This window comes from Moschus berezovskii, chromosome 9 (genome assembly GCF_049115385.1).
Source record: "Moschus berezovskii isolate FMDL1 chromosome 9, NW_MosBer_1.0, whole genome shotgun sequence".
NCBI lineage: Eukaryota > Metazoa > Chordata > Mammalia > Artiodactyla > Moschidae > Moschus > Moschus berezovskii.
Genome location: NC_142468.1, coordinates 58,332,179 through 58,348,365, shown reverse-complemented (window position 1 = coordinate 58,348,365; position 16,187 = coordinate 58,332,179). Strand labels below are relative to the sequence as shown.

The following is a 16,187-nucleotide window of genomic DNA, read 5'->3' as shown; positions in this document are numbered from 1 at the left end:
TGGTGTCTGAGGTCCCTTAGGGCCCCAGCATTGTGAGTCTGGGGTGAAATGGGATGTGGGGAAGGAAGCAGATGAGTGGGAGAGGGGGCAGGTCTGCGAAGGGCATGTTTTTCAGATTCGGTAAAGTCCCCAGGGATGACTGTTGTCACTGCTGCAGCCCAGGAGGGAGAGAACAAACATAATCACCCTACTCTGAAATCTCACTGGACACCGCTCCTTGCGTGGACTGTCTCTCTGAATCCTCAGAGCACCACTGTGCCACAGTAGGTGTTCCCATTTTACAGATGAGAAACCAAGGCTCCAAGAGGTCCAGAGACTTTGCCCAGGTTTCACTGTGAGTGGTAGAGGTGGAATTTGACCCCGGACCTGCCTGACTCGAAGCTCTGGTCTTTGGCATCTTACTCCATAGTCCCCTCTACCTCTCCGAGGCTGCCTTCATCCTTCAGGGACTCTTAGACATGCTGTACGAGGCTGGTAGAGATCCCCTGACATGGGTCCCCCTGGAGGATAAGCTTCCAGTTGGCACCAGATCAGGCACCGCTGGCCAGATCCACTGGGTTGCTAAAGGACACATTGGCCGGCAGCTGCTCATCTGGTGAGCTGAGCTGGTGGGTTTGTTTTAATTTTAGGAGGGGGAAGATTTCACCTCCTGGTGGCTGCTCCATGGGCCCTGGGCTTGGCAGTGGCAGCATCTATGGGAATGTGATCCCTTCCTCCAGCCATACTTTGGAAATTACGTCAGGTGTGTGGGTGAGGTGTTCAGTTGAAGTAAATAAAGCTGGAGGAGAATGACAGGAGTGAGGGAGTAGAGATAGCTTTGTACTGCCCCAGAGGGCAGTCTGGTTAGGCTGTCTGCTCTTCCTTCCTGACTTGGGGCCAGGAGACCTGAACCTTTGCAGGTCCTGCCTTGGGGCCCAGAGGAGTGGGAATTGGCCCAGCCAGCTTGGGAGGTTGTCACCTTGCAGTCACAGAGCCTAGAGCTTGAAGGAGCTTCAGATATCATCCGGAGAGCAAAAGCCTGCTTAAGCTCACACAGCCTTTGGTGGTGGAGCTGAACTGGAATTTCCCAATACCCAAGCCTAGGCTCTTTCCCACTATCCTACACAGTTTGGGGAGGGTAGACTCGAAGAAGCTTAGACCATACTGCCTTTTTGCTGCCATCTGACTGCCCCTGGGACCCTTGAGTCAGTCAGTCTCTTTTCCCTCCTGACTCAGCCCTGTAGCTGTCCTGAGGGGAGGTGTGCTCTCGGGCACCCCTAGTGGTGAAGAGCCTCCATGGCGAAGAAAGGGAAGGGCCACAGGCTCCCAGTTCCTTCACTTCGCACAAGCAGAATTTTATGAAACATCCACGATGCAAGACATCAGAGGGGGTGCCAGGAACCTTAAAACTGATTTGAATTTTCCCAGAGGGGCTACTTCCCTGGAAAGGTGCATCACAATACAAAAGAGTCTGCAACTAGGGCTACTCGCTGGTAAGCATGATCAGCTCTGAGGGCTTAGAGCACGAGGTCAGGGTGTGCTTCACTGAAAAGTAAGGAAATAAAAGGAGACAGAGATGGGGGCCTAGCTCTGAAAGTGTGATGGAGGGTGGGAAAGGCATTCGCGGCAAAAGGAAGAGTCAGAGTAAAGGATGGGGTAGAGATGGTGTTCTGGATCTGGTAATGCACACCCTGAGGGTACCAAACGGCCCTGTCTTCACTCAGAGAACATTTACCAAGCACCTGGGGGTCCAGGCTCTAGGCCAAGCTTCGGGTAGCTGGGAGGACTGTGACCCTCAGGAAGCTCTGAGCCCAGTGGAGAAGACAGGTCAGTAAACCGACAAGCTTGAGGCAGTGCGAGAAGCACTAAAGGAGAGGCAGTGCAGGCTGTGGTGGAAGCTGGGGAGGTGGTGAGTGTGGGGAGGCTTTCTGGAGGAGGTACTATTTTTACTGAAATGTGAATAGGAATTAGCCAGATTCAGGTAGGGACTATGCAGGGAGTGTCCCAAGCAGGGGAGCTGTGTGAGAGGTTCTTGAGACGGGACAGGGGTCAGATGGGACTCGGGTGAGAAAACATGGCCTTGCCTGAAGGTTCTCACAAGCCAGTGGAGAGGCTGTTTTCCCTGGAATGTAGGCCACAGAGGGGAGAGGATGCAAGGCAAAGATTCTTGTCACCACTCAGGGTGCTGCCTGGGAGACTTCGACCTCTGATTGTTCCTCCTTCCTTCCTGTGGGGCCCTGCGCCTATCCCTACTGCCCACCAGTCTTGGGACCACCAGGGCTATGTGTCTGCTCTGTCCACTGCAGCTCTCAGCTCCTTTCAGTGTGTTTTGTGGTGGTGCAGGGCTTTAAGCACACCGTGGTGGTCAGGAATACCTGGGCTGGGCCCCTCAGCCCCAGGGAGAAGCCTCAGGGCCGTTCCCTGGAAGAGAGATGTTCCCAAAAGGTGGCTCAGGGATACTTTGGAATGGGAGGAGGAGAAGCCCCCCAGTTCAGGAGATGGTGGGCTGTAGGGAGGGTTTAGCTCACTTCCCAGGTGCCAGGACACTTGGGGTCCCTGAGCAGCCACCAGAGGGCCAGATTGGCGCACTGGTGTGGGACTCCTAGGCTGTGTCCTGTGTCCTGACCACCCGCTGCCCTCGCTCGCCTTTCTGCAGAGCCCAAGGAGCTGCCCTGCCTTGGCAAAGGACTTTGACACAGTTTCAAAATAAAGTGGAGAAAAATTTCTGGAGGGGAAAAAGAATAAACACATTTTAATTAGATGCAAAAGGAAACATTTACTTTTTAAAAAGGAAAAAAAAAATGGACGGGTTCCTCATCCAACTCACTTGAGTGAAAGTTTCCAGCCACTGTGATGTGAGGTCAGAGACTTCAGGGAGCGGAAAGTTCCAGATGCAAACACCTGAGGTGTCTTCCATGCAGATTCAGGATCAGTGTAGCCAACAGCGAGGGCCACCATCCACCTGTCACCCTCTGAGTTCTGTGTGGTCGTGGAGATGCAAAGACCTGACTCCTCCCTCCAGCTGAGGGTCCAGTAGGGCAGCGAGGACTGTCGGACAAGAGAGAGCGTGACCACTGTCATGGCAGAAAGGTTCCAGTGAGCCTGAAGGAGTCCAGCGGGCAGAGAGGGTTCACATCTGCGGGCTGGAGCGAAAGCTCAGTGCCGGTGAGGGAAGATTTCAAGGAAGAGCTGGATTAACTTAGACTTTGAAGCCTGACTGGGATTTCACTGGACAGAGACTGAGCAGAGGCTTTCCAAGTAGAGCAGAAGGGCAAGGTGGGAAATTCTCTAGTACTTTGAGAAACAGGGACATTCAGTTTTCTCGAACATTTCTTTATTTGCTTATCTATTTATTTTAAACTACTTTATTGAGAGTTATATGTCACGTATAATTCACCCATTTGAAGTGTACAATTTACAAAGTTGTAAAACTCACACTGCAGTCAATTTTGGATGCTTTTCATCACCTCAGAAAGAAGCCCTGTACCTATTAGTAGTCACTCCCCGTTCCCCAGGCCCTAGGCAACTCCTTGTCTACCCTGTTTCTGTGGATTTGCCTATTCTGGATATCTTACATAAATGGAGTCGTATGATCTGCGGTTTTTGGTGACTGATTTTCATTTAGCAAGATGTTTTCAAGGTTCACCCACGGTATATAGCCTGTATCAGTGCGTCATTCCTTTTATGTTTTTCTCTGCCTCCATTCCTTTTTATGGCTGAAGAGCACTCTGCTGTGTGGATATGCCACACTCCATTTATCTCCTCATCGGTGATGGCCATTCGTGTTGCTTCCACTTTGAAATTATTATCAATATGCTGCTGAGAACATCTGTGTACCAGTTTTCGTGGGCATGTATGTTTTCAAGGCTTTTCTTCTCGAGTGGGATCCCGGATAGTCCTGGTGAGGAGCAGGAGGAAAGAAGATGAATCAGAGGGACCTGCTCACCCACCGACTGCTCTGAGCAGTTGGGTGGGAGTGCAAAGGGTCAGCTCAGGATCCTGTTCTGGCCTCACTGGGACCTGGGGCTATGTGAAGCCAGGGCAGGGCTGGCCCCCCACCAGCCGACACCCCCAGTGTTGTGAATAATCTGGCAGCTGTTTGCTGGGCTGGAAATAGTCTAGGCAGCTGGTATTTTCCCTGGAAATCAGATGCTTTTTCCTGTGTCTCACTGAGGGCCAAAATTAGTTAAACACGTAGAGAAGTGTGAGCTACACCGTTAGTCTAGGGGAGTGTTGTCAACAGGAAGCTGACCGGCCAGGGGAAAGGGGCGGTCAGGAAGATACAGGTCAATAAGCCAAGTGTAAATTGAGGTTAAGTTCGGTGCCCCTCCCCTATCACACATAGAGAGGTTTTGTTTACAGGAAATGCTGCAAGTATCTCCCTGGCCCCATTTGACAGATGGGGAGACAGAGGCACTACATTAAAGGGATCTCCCATGCAGAAACAGAAGAAGGATTAAAGCCACAGTCTGGTTCTGCTGTCAGCAGCAGGTTTGGTAAAACCCAGGGCTTGCCCTCAGCGTTGTGGCTGTTTTTGGGTTCACAGGAGAAGACTGAGGACACAAGAATAAGAAAGGGTTTGTGCTGTTTTGGTCTCCTAAAAAAGAACACTAAACCCCACCTTAAACCCAAAGCGAAAACATAAAATAGGGCTTTAATTACCATCTTTTCTTTTATCCCCTTTTCTTCTTTTTTTTTTTTGTTCCCCAGCCAGAAAACATTATGTTGTTGGACAAGAATATTCCCATTCCACACATCAAGCTGATTGACTTTGGCCTGGCTCATGAAATAGAAGATGGAGTTGAATTTAAGAACATTTTTGGGACACCAGAATTTGTTGGTGAGTTTTAGGCCTGTTTTTCTCCCAGCTGGGAATCTGGGATCAACAGATAGAGAAATCCCAGGAGCGAATCCTGTGTCTGGGGCTATAGCCTCTGTCTGGGCTGAGAGATGATGCCTTGTGTGTGTGCGTGCGTGCGTGCCAAGTTGCTTCAGTCATGTCCGACTCTTTGTGACCCTGTGGACCGCAACCTGCCATGCTCCTTTGTCCACAGGAAATGTCTTGCTGGCCTCTGGGTAGGGTTGAGTGCCAGCAGGGCAGTGGGAGGCCAGGTGGGGCTGGGGCCCTTTGCAGAGTTAAATCTTCCCAGAGCTGGCCCCACTTCCTGCTCTTAGACGAGCTGATTGTGAAGATTTAAAATTACCTCACCCTGTTGCATTCCCATAAACTCAATCTTTTCTGGAGTAGCTTTTGATTTCCTAAAAAAGAAAAGGGAAATTATCTGCCAGATGCCAGATCCACACACTTGCCTGTCCCATACATCTGGCCTTCATTCATGCACAGGGTATCCAGCTCCAACAGGGCTCTGGCGGCTCTGTCTTCCCTCTGTGTCTCTCAGCCTTGGCCCAGGCCACAGAAACCCCTCTTAGGACTTGTGCCACAGAAGAGGGCGTCATAAAGAAACAGCTTTGCAGAGGAGAAAGGAGTGAAAACTGAGAACCACCATCTCACTGCTTGGGGAGTTGAAATGGTTTTAGAGATGGAAGGAGGGCATGGTTTCCTCAAAATCTGGGGACTGAAACTTCTGACACAGTCTAAACAAAAAGAAAGATGAACCAAATCATCCACCATGATGGAGTTTCAGGCCACATATACCAACTCTGCAGCCACTAGGGAATGAAACTGCAGAAACCCCAGCAGGGGAATCTTGCCATGTGCCAGACACTAGGCCTGGTGTTCTGTATACAGACATTGTCCAATTAACGCCCATACAATCTTATGAAGCAGGTTCAAAATATTTTCTCCATCAAGTGCGTTATTCAAGGTAAAACAACCAGTACATGATAGAGCAGAGATTCAAATACAGATACATCCAACATCAAAGCCTATGCTCCTTTTTCTTTTTTTGGACTGCACTGTGCGGCATGTGGAATCTTAGTTCCCTGACCAGGAATTGAACCTATGCCCCCTGCAGTGGAAGCTCAGAGTCCTATACATTGGACTACTAGGGAAGTCCCAAAGCCTATACTCTTTCCATTATACCAGGTTATCTCTCTAAGGAGCCTTCAAGGGGCTCATAATTTAACTGTGGAAACAAGAAATCAAACCATCAAACAAGAGTGCTAGAGGGATCTTTTCAGATCATCTGGTCTAGTTTAACAGACGTGGAATTGGAGAGCCAGGGGATTTTAGTTAAGGTCAACCAAAATTATTCTCTACCTACTATATCATAGACATCAGATGCTGGAGACACAGAGATGGTAAGGAGCCACACTCAGAATGACACACCCAGGGTCACACAGTCAGTGGTAGAACCAACTTGAACCTAGGGTACAGGTATACAGTCTCAAACTTTGTCCAAGATAGCAGTTCAGTTCAGTTCAGTTGCTCAGTCGTGTCCGACTCTCCGCGACCCCACCCCATGAATCACAGCATGCCAGGCCTCCCTGTCCATCACCAACTCCCGGAGTACACTCAAACTCATGTCCACAGAGTCGGTGATGCCATCCAGCCATCTCATTCTCCGTCGTCCCCTTCTCCTCCCGCCCCCAACCTTTCCCAGCATCAGAGTCTTTTCCAGTGAGTCAACTCGTCGCATGAGGTGGCCAAAGTATTGCAGTTCCAGCTTTAGCATCAGTCCCTCCAATGAACATCCAGGATTGATCTCCTTTAGAATGGACTGGTTGGATCTCCTTGCAGTATAAGGGACTCTCAAGAGTCTTCTCCAACACCACAGTTCAAAAGCATCGATTCTTCGGCGATCAGCCTTCTTCACAGTCCAACTCTCACATCCATACATGACCACGGGAAAAACCGTTGCCTTGACTAGACGGACCTTGGTTGGCAAAGTAATGTCTCTGCTTTTTAATATACTATTAAGGTTGGTCATAACTTTCCTTCTAAGGAGCAAGCGTCTTTTAATTTCATGGCTGCAATCTGCATCTGCAGTGATTTTGGAGCCCAAAGAAATAAAGTCTGACACTGTTTCCACTGTTACTGCCCACCATTCACATATGTGGTAAAAAATGGATGTTTTATTTAAGTTCATACAAAGGGTTGAATAATAATAAATGGTTCAACTAGAAATTCAGGGCAGTAATGGAAGAGTTTTCATGAGAGAGGATGTGGTTAATTGTGAAGTGAGTGATATAGACAGCTCTGAAAGATGCAAGGTAGCCACTCTCACAAGGTCTGTGGGCTCAGTCCTGGCCTTGAGTGACAGACAAAGTGCTGGTGTTGTGGGTGGAGGAGGATCTAAAGGGGGGGTGGGGTGGGGAAGAAGCCAGAGTAGAGGAGGTGCATATCCGAGGTACCCCATAGCAGGGGTGAAGGGCCAGAATGAGTATGTCTATCAGGGACAGTTCACTGTCCTTTCTAGATGGATCAGAGGGTTCACACAGGGTGGCAATGTGAGTGGGACTTTGATAGGTGGAGCCAGACAAAGTGTGGAGGGTTTTTCCCAGTGATATACTGGTAAATGTCTAACAGTCAGGTCTCAGGGTAAAGCAAAATACAACCCTAATTTATAGCATTTACCAGTTTCAAGCTACCAAACTGTTTCACTGAATTCAGAGTTGGGAAGAGATGTACACGGTTGACTCTTGTGAGCCAGTATGATACAGCTGCAGTTCAGAACTGGTCTTATTTGCTCCTTACAGTTACATAGGGTGGTTTCTCTAAGCCCCTGCCCAAATTATGATGACTTCCTTTTCCCAAGACCCCTGAACACAGGTTATAACCCCTGTTCCCTATTCCCACCATTGTTTGAAATTTTAACCTGAGACCAGGGTTAAAAACTGTCAGCTTCTGGGAATGTGGTGGACAACTTATTCCAAAAGGTCCTCTCACTACAAAATTGGATTCTTGAGAAAAATATTGTTTTTAATGTGATTCTGGACTCAGGAAGTAAGATAAATCTTTAAGTATAGTTACTCCTTCAGCACCACCTGTCCTACCCTAAAAATTGAGTGAAATGAACTTAGACCTGGAGCTGTGAGCTGCAAGAATGTTCAATAAGAGGATCTCTCCTAAAGGCAAGCGCACATGTCAGCATTTATCCGAAACTAGCAAGATTTAGATGTTCAAGGAAGCAGGATATTAAAATGATCAGATGTTGACTATAAAATAAATGGAATGTATATAGAAATAACAGGTAAACTCATAAGAATGAGCAAGCAACAAGAGACTCAAAAATGACCAGGTAAAATTTTAAAAGAACCAGATAGAACTTTAAGAAATTCATATGCTCATTAAAATTTTAAACTCAGTGGATGGGCCAAACAGCAGATTATACACAGCTGAGGAGAGAATTAAAGATTTGGAAGACTGAATTGGAAAAAATTAGCTAGACTATCATATAGTGGCAAAGATAAAGAAATATTAAAGAGAGGATAAGTAAAATAAGGCTAAAATAAAAATTTTAACATAGGTCTATTTGGATTCCTGGAGGAGGGAATTAAGACAATAGAGGAGCAGTATCTGAATAAAACTGCTGAGAATTTTCAGAACTGATGTAAAAACATGCATCCCCAGATACAGAAAAGACTATGTATTTCAATCAGAAAGAAGTCCATACCTATAAGGTCCACACATTATACTTAAACTATAAGGCATCAGAGACAAAGAGAAGATCTTAAAAATCAACTGGAGAGAAAAGATAGATTGCCTACAAAAACCAGAAATAAACAAAAACCAATAATTGGACTGACAGCGTACTTCTTAAAACAACAGTGTTGAATAGAATATGATATTCAAAGAACTGAGGAAAAATAAAAACTCCATAGTTGTGAAGAAATTGTATTTCAAGAATGAAGGTAAGAGATTTAAAAAAAAAAAGCAAAAACAAAAAGAACAGCAAAAAAAAGATAAAACAATAAAAAACAACCTCCAACAGACCTTTGTTAGTGGAACTTCTAAATGGTGTACTCAGAGTTCTAAATGCAAGAAGTAATAGAAGCAAAGAAATCAGTGAACATTAGGCAAATATAATTATTTTCTTTCCTAGATAATGATGATGAAGCTTAAATATGGGGTTGAAAAAAGATAGAACTAGAAACAGAAGAAAATAATGTTAGGTAGGACAGAGTACTTGAAATTAGTGTTCTAAAATTCTTGTATTGTTAGAGGAGGGCCCAAATATTGATTTATGTTAGAATTTGTTTCATGTCCATAGTAAAATCTCAGGGGTAGTCATTACAAAAATAGAAGTTAGAGAAAAAACAGTCAATAAGAAAACTAACAAGAAGCAATTTTTTAAAAAGACGAGAAAGAAAAACACGGATGAAAGTGGAAAAACAAAAGCATGTGGAGGACAGAAATGAGTCTGTATTTATGTCAAGCAGATGAGCATGAAAAGTGAGTTGTGCTTCTCGAACTCTCTATGAGGAACAACTTGGGGGAAAGTAGTATATCCTGGACAGCTTCTTCAATAAGACACAATACAAATAAATTCCTAGAAAGGTGATCATGGTGTGAGTGTCATGGCAATGTCAAATTGCTATGTGTGTGTATGCTAAGTCACTCAGTCGTGTCCGACTCTTTGTGACCCAATGGACTGTGGCCCTCCAAGCTAGCTCCTCTGTCCATGGAATTCTCCAGGCAAGAATACTGGAGTGGTTTGCCATGCCCTCCTCCAGGGGATCTTCCCAACCCAGGGATCGAACCTGGGTTTCCCACACTGCAGGCGGTTCTTTACCAGCTGAGCCTCTAAATACGTACTCTCAACTTCTGTACATATCTTGTCAGCACCAGTGACAGTCTGCAGATTATTTGCCGGCAGACTGTACTTTGAATAACGCTGTCCTAGTGAAAGCCTTTGTTGTGTGTCTCAGGAGACAGGTACAAAATAGCAATGTTTTTTCAATAAAATAATAAAAATAAGTAGAGACCATCCAAATGATCATCATGGAAATGACTGGAAGATAGTCTGTAATCACAAAGTGGACTATTATATAGCAGTGAATATGAAAGACCATGGGTGAACATTCAGTGAATGCTAGAAGCATCAGTTGAGTAGGGGGGATGGTAAATGAGATTCAATATGGCATCATTTTGGGGACGCTAACAGGAAAGCAAAGCCAGGAGAGTGGTTCCCTGCATCTGGGAGGGCAGGCTCATCCTATAGATGCAGAGGTTTTGATATTGTTCTCGGTAAACAAACTTAGCCTTTCCCCTCTCCCCACCTTCTCCCATTCGTGATTAAATAGGCTCAATCCTCCCTTTTCTAGGTATTTCCCCCTCTTTCTTCTCTGTTTCATCACCAAGCTTTTTTAAAGAGTCATCTGCACCCTTATCTTACAGCCCACGCTCAGCTCTCTGTGGTCACTGCAGTGGGTGTGAAATTCAACACTCGCTTTCCAGCACATCCAGGGCTATGGGCTTGATCTCCAGGCAGCGTTTGGTTCTCTTCTCTCCTGGGTCGAGTCTTCTTTCCTAGACTCTGCACCTTCTAGTGGTCCTGGCAGCATTCACATGGCTCCTGTTTCCACCTGTGTGGTGACGCCTGTGTGATGACGTGGGTGATGGCTCTGACCCACTTCACTCCCACCCACCCTGTTCCTGGCATCGTCTTTTGGATGCCCCTCAGACATCATAGGCTCCTCACCTCAGTGGCCACCAGAATGTCCTCCTGCCCCTGCTCAGGTGGGAGGTGCCCTCTTTCTGACACCCTCAGAGGAGTGTGGACTCTCTCTCTTCCTCCTTTTCTCCCTGTCGCCTTCCAGCGCTGGCCTGACTGGTTTCCAGCTGAGTTCTAAAGCAGCCTTTGTCATGGGCCCACTGTCCGTCTTGCACCCTCCTCTCCCCACCCTCCTCTTCCTTTTCCAGAAGTCCCCTTGTGCTTTCTGTCTTCCTCACTATCAGAATAACAGGCAACTTCCTTCCTCAAAATCCTTAGACCCGGGTTATCTCCATCCGCCTCTCTAATTTTCCTTAGGGAGGGTTCAGGATGGAGACATTTGGCATCTAATTCCTTAAGACCATCTCTTCTTTTCATACTCCTGCTGACTCTTCAACATGGCTTCTTTCAGCTCCAGAAATTGTGAACTATGAGCCCCTGGGACTGGAGGCTGACATGTGGTAAGTGGGACAGGCCACCCAGGTGGCCCCAGATCCTGGCTATGGCTGACATCCTCCTGGATGAAAACCTCTTCCTCCACACTCACCTTTAAGAACCTCTGGCTGGCTGCTCCTGGGGTGCTGGCATGTGGCCAGTTAGCACATGGCCAAGGCAGAGAACAGGGGGCTGGAAGCTAGAGGTACAGGCTCACCCTGAGACCTGCCATAGCTGTGATAAACATACTGGTGACAATAATTCATTTTGTTGGTCAACCATGTGATCACTGGGGACCTCATGTATTCTAGCTACCGTGCTGGGCGGGGGCATACCGCAGTGATTGACTCTGCACAGACGGGGCTCGTTTCATGTGAACTGTGCTATACAGTTGACTGAGTACCTTGATCACTTGGTTTTCTAAAATCCTCCCAGTGGTCCTGTAAGATAGTTATTATTATCCTCATTTTATGAGGAGAAAGAGGCTCAGAGGTGGTCATCACAGCTGTAAGTGGGTCCTCGGACTCAATGTCCAGAGCTGGTTGACTCTGAGCGAGTCCCAGGCTGCTGCTGAAGTTGTGGGGTGGGAAGGGGTGTGGGGCTTGAGGCAGCATGTAGGGACTGCTGTGAAGGGGCCCTCAGAGCCATGCAGGGAGTTGCTTGCTGGTCTAGGAGGAGAGCCAGGCAGCACTGACTTGACTGTTCTTTGTTTTGCAGGAGCATTGGTGTCATCACCTACATCCTGTGAGTATGACTGATCCTGGAGCTCTGACCCAGCTCAGATCCAGGGGGAGCAGGAAGAATGAGAGAGGGGCAGGCAGACAGGCAGACAGACTGACATTTCCTGAGCACCCACCATGACCAGATGAGTTAGATCTACACAGCCAACCTGAGGCTAAATGCTCTCAGCTCGATTTGAACCTGGGCTTGGGGTTGGGCAGGAACCTGGGAGAGCAGCCTTAAGCCCTCCATTCTGCACTGCTTGTGTTTACATCCCTCCTGTGGCCAGGATCCGGATCCACCACTCGGTCTCACTCGGACACCGGCTTCCGGTGAGAATGTCAGTTTTCCCTCATAAACCTGGGACAGCCCTCAAGTCACCATGCCCTTCCTGATCCTGCCTCGTCTTTCTCTGCCTTTCCGCTCCCTTCCCCAGAACCCCTTTTCCTCTCACGTGCTGTCTCTTCTCTTTTCCCCAGAGTCACTCTTTCTTGACTCTGAAAGTGCTTAAGCAGAGATTTCCTGCATTGTGTAGCTCAACTGTCACTTTCCATCTCTATGGCCTAGGGCAGAAAAACAACTTCTGGGCTTGTTTTTCTCATCAGAAAAATAGGAATCATAAACTTCCTGCCACGGGTGTGTTGAGGATTAAATAAGCCAACGTGCAAACTTCCTAGCACTGCTCAGACAGACATTGCTGATTAGTTGGTGTTCATTACATCAGTACTTCCCAACTGTTTCCGCTCACAGCACTCCTGGAAAATGCTGTTTTTATGGCACTCTGGGTAAGAGGCAGCCCACAGCCAGAGGGGATGAAGGATGGGGAGGCCAACACTCAGCTCTCTCAGCGCCCCTGTAATCCCTCCCTCTGATTCCTCTTTGGACGGGGAGCTCTGCTCCACCCCTGCCCCCTGAGTTGCAACAGAGCGTGTCAACCCAGGCAGCACATCAGACCTTTTATTTTCTTTTTCTTCACATCAGACCTTTTAATATCTGCTATGTCCCAGGCCCCACTCCAGATCTATGAAATCAGAATCACTAGGCGTAAGATCTGGGCATTATTTTTTAAGAGCCATAGAGGAATTTGATGCAGGGAGAATTTGATGCATTACTGCATCATTCCAGATTAGAGCCAGGATATTCAGACATGGGCTCTTAACACCTTGATAGCTTCAGAACTGTGGCTTCCATATTGAAATAGCAAGGAGTTCCAGCATCTCCAGGGCACACAATCTTCCTGTAGCTCACTGAATTCCATACAGTTTATTGACCGCCTGATCCTCGGTGAACACAGTGCCAGGCACTCGGGGTACTAAATGGAGAGTCTGTCCTGCTTGCCTGAAACTTCTTTTGGGGGAGGGAGACATCAGACTGCTAACTCTCACCCAGTGGGACCAAAGTTGTGCTTTAGGTGTGAACATAGCTTTGTGAGACAAATGGGAGAGCCACTGGTTTGCTGGGACTGCAGAAAGTTTAATGGGAGAGAGAGGGAGACAGAAGAGAGAGATTGATTTGAACTGGGCTGGAAGGAATGAGATGAATTTTCCTGGTGGAAAGGAAAGGAAGTGCCGTCCTGGCTGAGGAAGGGGACAGTGAGTGTGGTAAATGCAGGGAAAATACAGAATGTGTGGTGGGGACCAACGTTTGATGCCTTCCTGAGAAGTTTAGATAGGATTCTATAGAAAACAGGGAGGGTAGGGCCCAAGGACTTTGGGGACAATGGCATATTTTGAATATTAGGCAGGAGACAGTAGATTCTGGAGTCACTGTTTGAATGGCACATTAAAAAAAATATATATATATATATTTATTTATTTGGCTGCACCAGGTCTTAGCTGTGGCACACAGGATTTTCCATCTGTTGTGGGATCTTTAGTTGCAGCATGGGAGCTCTTAGCTGCAGCATGTGGGATCTAGTTCCCTGACCAGGGATTGAACCCAGGCCCCTTTCATTGGGAGCACAAAATCTTAGCCACTGGACCACCAGGGAAGTCCCTGAATGACAACTTCTTGACAAACCCTGCAGGGAACCTCATCCACCCCTCTAGCCCCTAGTGGCCCATCTATTGCCACACTTGTCAGGCTTTGCTCAGGATGCTCGCTAGCCTAGAAGACCTTCCATCTCCTTCTCTGACTGCTGACAACCTCTTCATTCTTCAGGACAAAACTGATGCAAATGTCAGCTCTTCCATGAGGCCTGCACTGGGCCTCCCCTCTGTCCTGTGCTCCTCCAGCCCTTTGTCTGTTCTTTATTTTATTCTCTGTTCTACTGGAGGTTATGAAGAGCCAGGTCTCTGTTTCTCTCCCCTCCTCTTTCAAGTCCCTTGCAGACACAGTTCTCTCTTTCAGGTCCTTAGGAGGCACTCCATTACGTGTATTGAATTGGACTCGTTTGAAAAGCTGTTGACTAGCCTCCCCAAAGGATTGCAGGGAGCCTCCCATCTCCATGCAGCAGTACGAGTCCAGGTCCCTGAGTCCATCACCCCCACTTCCTTCTCCTTTCCTATAGTCACACCTTCCCTCTCTGTGTGCCCAGCCTCAGTGGAGCATCCCCTTTCCTGGGAGACACGAAGCAGGAAACGTTGGCAAATATCACAGCAGTGAGTTATGACTTTGACGAGGAATTCTTCAGCCAGACCAGCGAGCTGGCCAAGGACTTCATTCGGAAGCTTCTGGTTAAAGAGACCCGGTAAGAGGACGGAGAATAGAAGGGCACTGGCTTCTCAGGTCCTGACTCTCTCCTGGCCACTTCTCCCACAGGCATGCCAGCCTGTGCCTGCTTTGCCACAGGCTGTCATCGACCATTACGGTCTAATCTGGGCAGGTGCTGAGGAGTGTGAACTGGCCAAGACTTGGCTTTCATCTTGTTTAGTCAAGTCTTTCTCATTTCTTTTCCTGCTGAAATGCAAATAACCATGTGTGTGTGTGTACGTAAGTCAGCCTGGATTTTTTTTAGAGTTCTTTATTTTTTGCAGTTTGTCTCAAAGGTACCTGGAACTAGAATTCATTAAAGGAAAGGGGCAGGGTTTTCAAGACGATTCAGGATAGGAGTGGGGAGGGTGTCCAGCCCAGAAGGGTCAGAACAGTGGGAAAATAGGAGACCTGCTAATCCCACCCCTTCCTCAGGCCCCAGGGTAAGCCCCATGGGTGTGTGATCAAAGGAAATGGGCAGGGAGTTGGAGGGTGCTGGGTGTCCAGAGGATGGATGAGCTGAGGCGGGGGTAAGGTCCTCACATTCTGGAAGGCCATGTCCTCTTGATCCCATAGACTTCAGAGAGACATAGAGTGGGGTCCTCTAAAGTGCAATGCCTGGTTTCACTGTTGAAGGGCAATGGTAGGAGGGATTGCCCCACCTGGATACAGGGCAGGGAAGGTCAGAGAAGAGATCTGGAAGGCAAACAGAAAAACAGAGACCAAAGTTTTCACAATGGGGAGCATTTAAGACTCACCAGTAGTGTGGGGTTGGGCCCTGCAACCCTGGGACCAAAGATGAGGGTTTATATAAGGTCATTTTATTGAGAGGTCTGCCTGGACTGCTTTCTCTAGTGTGCAGGAGATGTAGCCAGTCCCCCATCCACCTCTGCATTCCTTATGATTCTAGTTTGATTGCAGTGGTTGAAGGATGCCAAAAAGCAGGTCTGAGAAGAGTGAGAATGGAGACTGCTGCTCTCAGCTTCTCATGGATCATCACTGTTTTCTGATTTTCATTTAGGAAGCGACTCACGATCCAAGAGGCTCTCAGACACCCCTGGATCACGGTAAGCGCATGGTGACGAGTTTCAGCAAGCAGGTTCCTGCTGTATCGCCAGGGATGCCTGGGCCAGATGCGGGGGACCTGTGGCAAGGCCTTTGCTTGAAACACTGACCCCCTAAGCACAGATGAAAGCTAGTTGGGCGTCTCCAAGGGTCTGGGCTTGTTCAAATAGGTCTGCGAGTTTAAGTTTCTATGTCATATGTTCAAGTGACTTATGAAAAGAAACTTTCACAAACCTCAATTGAAATCTTTGTCGCAAGACACGTGTGTGTGCTAAGTTACTTCAGTGGTGTCCAGCTCTTTGCAACCTCATGGACTGTAGCCTGCCAGGCTTCTCTGCCCATGGGATTCTCCAGGCATGAAAACTGGAGTGGGTTGCCATGCCCTCCTCCAGGGGATTTCCTGACCCAGAGATAGAACCTGAGTCTGTTACATCTCCTGCATTGGCAGTGGGGTTCTGTACCACTAGCACCACCTGGGAAGCCCCTGTCAGAACACATGTCACAGTTATTCTCAAAAAAGAAATTAGGACTCCTTGGCTATAGAGAGAGATCCGTGACAGTTGAAAACCTCAGATTTGTAATCAGGGCTCCTTGTTTCTGACTTTCAAAGCTCTGAGTTCAGGATGACTCAAACCGGGTCAGTGGCTTCCTTAGGCACCTGGCAACCTCAGAGAATGGGCC

At 47.7% G+C, this 16,187-nt stretch overlaps 1 protein-coding gene across 6 annotated transcripts in view; it reads left to right on the top strand.

Annotated features, from left to right (window-relative positions):
- DAPK2 (death associated protein kinase 2) overlaps window positions 1–16,187 on the top strand; it is a 132,361-nt gene that overhangs the window by 99,717 nt on the left and 16,457 nt on the right. For 4 of the 6 annotated variants that reach the window (XM_088839682.1, XM_088839681.1, XM_088839680.1 and 1 more), the window contains 5 exons: window positions 4,690–4,819; window positions 11,008–11,056; window positions 11,748–11,774; window positions 14,260–14,439; window positions 15,463–15,508. In XM_088839682.1, the coding sequence (XP_088695808.1) occupies window positions 4,690–4,819; window positions 11,008–11,056; window positions 11,748–11,774; window positions 14,260–14,439; window positions 15,463–15,508 (432 nt within the window). The remainder of the gene's footprint in view (window positions 1–4,689; window positions 4,820–11,007; window positions 11,057–11,747; window positions 11,775–14,259; window positions 14,440–15,462; window positions 15,509–16,187) is intronic. The other 2 variants (XM_055435676.1, XM_088839679.1) reach the window with 1 other exon arrangement.